General features: G+C 51.6%; 1 protein-coding gene across 2 annotated transcripts in view; it reads right to left on the bottom strand.

Annotated features, from left to right (window-relative positions):
- Positions 1–6,000, bottom strand: part of SGPL1 (sphingosine-1-phosphate lyase 1) — a 75,623-nt gene continuing 69,623 nt past the window's right edge. For both annotated transcript variants that reach the window (XM_019813215.2, XM_045040108.1), the window contains exons 12-15: positions 5,657–5,895; positions 4,199–4,345; positions 3,110–3,230; positions 1–2,603 (exon numbers count right to left, since the gene is read on the bottom strand). In XM_019813215.2, the coding sequence (XP_019668774.1) occupies positions 2,463–2,603; positions 3,110–3,230; positions 4,199–4,345; positions 5,657–5,895 (648 nt within the window). In that variant the 3' untranslated portion in view covers positions 1–2,462. The remainder of the gene's footprint in view (positions 2,604–3,109; positions 3,231–4,198; positions 4,346–5,656; positions 5,896–6,000) is intronic.

The raw sequence follows: 6,000 nt of genomic DNA, 5'->3' as shown, positions 1-6,000 counted from the left end.
TTAAGATTTGGGACATTTAATTAATTGCTTTTTAAGATATTATTGCTGCAGTTAGGAAGGGAGCACTGAGATGGGAAGAAGGAGGTTAAATACAGAAAAGATTTAGAAGAGGCAAGTACCATTTTCCAAGTATAAAACTGGTAATATTAAAAGTGACACGGCAGTATATTCACGCGAGTACTTAATGTAGAAACAAGACAGTACGGTTTCTGCAGAGGCCAATGTGACATCTGCCAGCAACATGACATCGTGAAGACTTCTGCCCACCTCTGCCAGACTAGGTGTTACTATGTGCACAGATACACAGAGAATGGAAAGCCCACAAGTGTTGAGTCAAACTAAGGCTCATGATCATAAAGTGGCTACAGTAGGTCCCTTTAAAAAATGCCACTGCCCCCGGGGCAGCAGTGCTGTCACGGAAGAGGGGGGCCTGCAGACACTGGAAGCAACAGCTTGCTCTGTAGGGCATGTGTTTCTCCAGTTTAGCAGCTAACAGACCACAGTGGTGCCTGCTGGGTGGTTTGTCCAGCGCCACGAATGCACCCGAGACCCAAGAGACAGTTCACACAGAGCTCCTCTCTTGGGGGGGTGCCCACCAGTTCGGTAAATGGAGGGAACGTGACCCCCGGGTCCAAAGGATCCTAGCCTCTCCCTCTAACACACACACACACACACACACACACACACACACACACACACGCCCCAACCTCTCCTGGAACCCAATGGACAGGAGGAACACATACCACACCAGCCCTGCAGTGACACAGCCAGCTAATCACAGTTATTGTGGAGGAAGTACAGTGCTAAAGGCCTGGGGGTGGGGGAAGTCTGGTCGTCTTGGCTCTCCTGGCCAGCATTCCCAGTGAGGGAGGCCAGAGGATACCAGCCTCAAGAGGCTGAATGGTTCAGGAGTCCCTGAGAAGGGTAACAGAACAGAGGAGATTTTCTCCTGACTCATCCTAAAGTACTCCCCTACCCAAACAAAAATCTCAAAGACTGCTGCACCTCCCCCAGGGCCTGGGTCAGGAATAGCCCACCACTGCTCGCTGTGAGGAAAAAGGCACACAATATGTCGTCTTCAGAGGAAGACAGTGGCTCCACCTAGATCAGGGCCCCATGCAAGGGAGAAGGGGGTAGGAAGTGGGTGCAGGGTTTGGTCCTGTCCCTGCACCACCCTGAGCAACTAGTCTTAGGAAGGAATCCCAGGCCCTAGGCCGCAACTGACGGTTGCCGTCACGCTTTCCTATCCTAACAAGTTTGTCTCATTCTAGCCAGGGCTGAGACGTGTCCAGTACCTGAGGCTAAACTGCCATAGTACCTTTGCGAGATGAATATAGGGAAAGAGGCAGGACGAACACACTCATGGGGAGAAAATTTTCCTTGCCGTGGGGACTCTCTCTCACACCCTACTGGCACCCACCTAGGGTAAGTCAAGGCAACTCGTGAAGGTGCTCTGAGCTGTTCCTTCAAGTGAACATACTCCTACGTGATGGCTTACAACGGTGGGGGGTGGGGAGGGGAGGACCACCAACTCTGGCGACAGAGATGTGACTCTGGGCACTCATCCTGCTCTGACACTCAGAGACGCAGGGAAAGGGCCCTGGTTTCCGATCATCACCAGCCTGGGAGAGGGTACAGGTGTGCTCCGAACACTGCCAATTCAGACAGGCAGCACGAGGGCCGGAAAGTCCTGGGTTCTCTAGAAACCACGTTCTCTTCTTAATCCAGGGGAACAACAGCAAACCAATGAGAGCATGACTTCAAACACGTATCTCCAAAGACGGCAGCAACCAAGTATCAGACCAGGGACTGGAGCACGAAAGAGGGCCGTTCCAGAGCCTGCCTTGATAGACTGAGCAGATCTGCTTGGCCACTCCAATCCCGCAAACCAGGAACAGCGGCCTGTCCAGCTGTGTCCTGGAAAAATAAAGTGAGGTGTGCTAAAAGCGACTCTAAGAGGGACGACTCACCTACTCAAAGAGGAGGGCCGAGAAGGCCGCATGCTTAGAGTACACCTAACACCACCCGGGGAGACGCGTGTCACACGGATGCTTCCGAGCTGCCTCGCCCATCTGCCTGAGAGAACAAAGAAAACCCTCTCGTATCGCATAAACCATACCCCAGCCTCCCTAAGGAATCAGGACAGGTCGGAGCTGTCACACAATGATGAAGTGAAGTGGAAAGCTAGAAGGTTAGAGAAGGAAATGGCTAAAACGATTCCTAGGGTAACATTTGAGAGCAAGGGCAAAATAATTAGGTAATGGACTCCTTTGGGATCTCCACATTCAAAACCACAAAAGGATGATAGGAGGAACAAGAATCCTGAGGATCAAGCCGTCTCGTGGTCCATCTCGTCGTGATCTACGGAGCAAGACCAGATGTTCGAACTGTGCGCGGCCTGTTCCACACCCCCAGAACCTTCTGAAGGCCAGGAGCCCCTCGGGGCAACGAAGGGTCCAGACTCAGCGGGGTTTCGAAGAACCGTTCATCTGGCTGCTCGGAGTTACAGCGTCAGTGCTGAAAAGGCTGTCCAAGAAGACTGAGGTCAATTCTGCCACCAGGTTCCTGTCGACGGTCGTCTGGGCCATGCCGTAGATCGCACCCTACAAATCCAGTCAGAGATCATTACTGGCAATGAGGGGGACAGGGATGGAGATGAAGCTGTGGCTCTGATCTCCCCCTCCTCCCATCCCTGACTTCCATGTCCCTCTTCTCCCCACTCCATGCCCACCCAGACAGTTTTTCACAGGTACTTGCCAGTCTGCCTTTCTGCCCAAAGGAACCAGCCTATGGGGATTTGCTGTAGAAAATTCCAGAAAAGTCAGGCTATTGCCTTTCCTGTGTCAAAGCTTTCTTTTCAAAGGGACAGGACCACCACCTGCCTTTGTATGGCACTTTTAAATTTATAAGGTGCTTTCTACATAGCATACTTCATTTGACACCAAACACCTTGGACACGGGTGAGGCAGAGATTATCAGCTTGGAGTAATAAGGTTTGTGGAGACATAACAGAGGCAGGAACAGACTCGAGGTCATTTGGTTCTTCCAACCCCCCCCCCCCAGGATACCTAACCTTCCACAGGAAGAAAAAAATCCCAAGTGTCCCTACCATTCCTGTGGTCTTTGCTTTAGGATTCTTCATGATCTGAGTGACAGACTCCCGGATGTCCTTTAGGAACTGTATGGCTACTCGCTTCCGAGTGTGTACCAGCGTGATGCAGAAATGAATACTACGGGAGAAGACAGACACAGACAGAGATGAACCTCGGGGGAAAAAAGTTCTAAAATAAAGCAGCCCCCCACACAGGAATTTATTGCTTGCTTCTTCATGTGATTTGTGACGAGTGTTCCCAGTCCTGGGAATCAGGGAGATCAAATACATAGGCTGTCGAGCATGGGCTGACACGAGGGCTTCATGCCTCAGCATGATCGAGAACATCCTGACAGAATGAATACAGCTGCCAGCTCTGTCCCACCCGTCCCCTCCAAAACGGTCAACTGCTAGGCCTTGAGCCACGTGACCACCAAGGGGATGCTTTCATCTTAGATGATACACTTTCATGGGGACAGGGCCACAGGGCTGGGGTCTTGAAGGACTTCAAGGCAAAGAAGCAACTCTAACTCCCCCTGGAGGGAGACTGAGGAACAGAGGGATAGTGAAGAGGAATAAACTGAGTCCACACAGGACTGGCAATGGCACCACGAAGTCAAAGGGATCGGGGTACATAGAAGACACAGGAGAGACCTCTGCCATTGGGGTGGAGTGTTTATTTATTTACAAGCATCATGGAAGGTTAGATTACAAAGGCATATTAAAGGAGAGAGCAGCGGACCTGAACGATTAGAGGCCCTAAGGGAGGTTTTGAGGGAAGCAGTCAGTTTGTAGGCACCATGTGATGGCGGTGCACAAGACGGGTAGAGAGAGCACAGCCTAGAAAGACGGCAGGGGCGGTGGGGAGGCGTCTCATGACCGGCCACTGGTCTCAAGAGGCTGCCACCTAATTTTGCTAGTTTTAAAACTAATCGTCTTGTTCTGGATACAGAGTAATTCCAGATGGCAAGACGCAATCCTACAGCTACTACGGTTGCCACTGCGGTGCCCGGCCTCATAGCCGATCTCTACGCTTCGGGTCACCTTGCCACCCGAGTTCTTTGGGAGCCACGGCGCGCAGGAAGGCAAGAGGCTCCTCCAGCTTACCTGGGTGGGAACTGCAGGTGGTTCAGGTTCCATCCCTTGGCAGTCATCAGGTTAAACAGTCGGTAGATGTCAAAATCTCGGGAGCCCAGAGCTATGACTGACAACTGAGGATTCCCAAAAACAAAGATGCCTTTGATATTTTCCAGCCTGAAAACAAAAAAAGGAACAGAAAGGAAGTTCAGCCACATACACTACTCGGGCCATCACCTCTCTAATCATTCAATGTCTCCCCTATAACACAATCTAATCTTTTAGGGCCTCAGCTCTCTCACCTTCTAAAATCAGGTGGCTAGACTGAGAGCAGTGGTCCCCAAACATTACAAGTATTCAAAGGCCCAAATCCCACCAAGCTCCAATGAGTCAGAATCATCGGCTCTTACCCTACCTGCCCAACTCCCCAATTCTGATATGCCTGAGAGGCATCTGAGGCATAAAAGATGCACGTTAAGGGGAGCCTGGGTGGTTCAGTCAGTTGAGTGTCCGATAGCTCAGGTGATGATCTCGGGCCTCGTGGGTTCGAGCCCCACGTCAGGCTCTGTGCTGATAGCTCGGAGCCTGAAGCCTACTTCGGATTCTGTCTCCCTCTCTCTGCCCCTCCCCCACTCGCATTTTTTTTCTCTCTCTCAACAATAAGTAAACATTTAAAAAATTTTAAAAAAATGCACAGTAAAAAAAAAAAAAAAAATCCTGGCAAAATCATCTATCTCCACAGTTTAAAGTCCTACATGTCATGCCTAATGCATGAAATGGTACAGCAGCTCTCAACACACAGGTCTACCAGCTGGGTATACGCAGGCTTCTTTCAAATGAGACAGGCCTAATTGGCCCCTTTCATTCACCTTCAGGACTCTGCAAAAGCCTCCCCAGCCCGGGTGAGCCACAGAGACAGGTGGGTGATATGTGCACAGGTAAGTCAGCCAGCACGCAGACTAGTTCCAGCCTTAGCTCAGCCCTGGATTTCCTCACTTGCCCGCCCCCATTCATTCCGCCTCATCCCCAATTCTTTTCCTACACTAGCGATTCTCCATGTGTGATTCCTAGACTGGCAGCTTCAGTTCCCACTGGGAACTTCCTAGAGACGCACACCCTCAGACTCCCTTTCCAGATCTACTGAATGAGAATTCTGCATTTTAAACACATCCTCCGGATGGTTAGGACACATGCTCAAGTTCGCACTGAACTGTCTATCAGCCCTTGGTAAGAGCTGCCGGTTGCTGACACGTCCTTTGAGACACGATGGCTCAAGACGAAGCCTGGATCTGACCCTCCAAGTCACAGCAGAGCAAGGGAACTTATCCTCTCGGGCCAGCACCACACTCCTGAGCTGCTGTCCTAAAGCCCCGGTCTCCAGAGGACGGTAAACGGGCTGGGAGTACGGGTGCTTGGCCAGGCAGACGCCTCGAACCTACGAGCAGACAAAGCAAGAGACGAGGCAGAATCCCGATCTTGCACACATACTCTGACTTGAGGAAGCGAGTGGTTTTGATGATCTGTTTGGTAGCTTCAACATAGCCACTCTCACCGAAGTACATCAAGGCAGCCCAACAGGCCGCGCTAATGCCTCCAGGCCGTGAGCCCGCGATGGTCGGGGAAGCGTAGATACCACCCTGCCAATCGGTAGCAACGAAGAACTGATGGCTCCTGTACTTCTTGTCACTGTACAACACCACGGACGAGCCTTTGGGGGCATAGCCATACTGAGGGGGAGAAGCACAGGTGAGTCCACGGTTCTGCCGGGCACGCCTGCCCCACAAACTCAGCCCGCAAACCTCTCTCTCACGCGCCCGCCTCTCTCTGCTTCC

This window comes from Felis catus, chromosome D2 (genome assembly GCF_018350175.1).
Source record: "Felis catus isolate Fca126 chromosome D2, F.catus_Fca126_mat1.0, whole genome shotgun sequence".
Taxonomy (NCBI): Eukaryota; Metazoa; Chordata; class Mammalia; order Carnivora; family Felidae; genus Felis; species Felis catus.
Note: the sequence above shows the minus strand (reverse complement) of the source record. Positions and strands in the feature narration are given on the sequence as shown.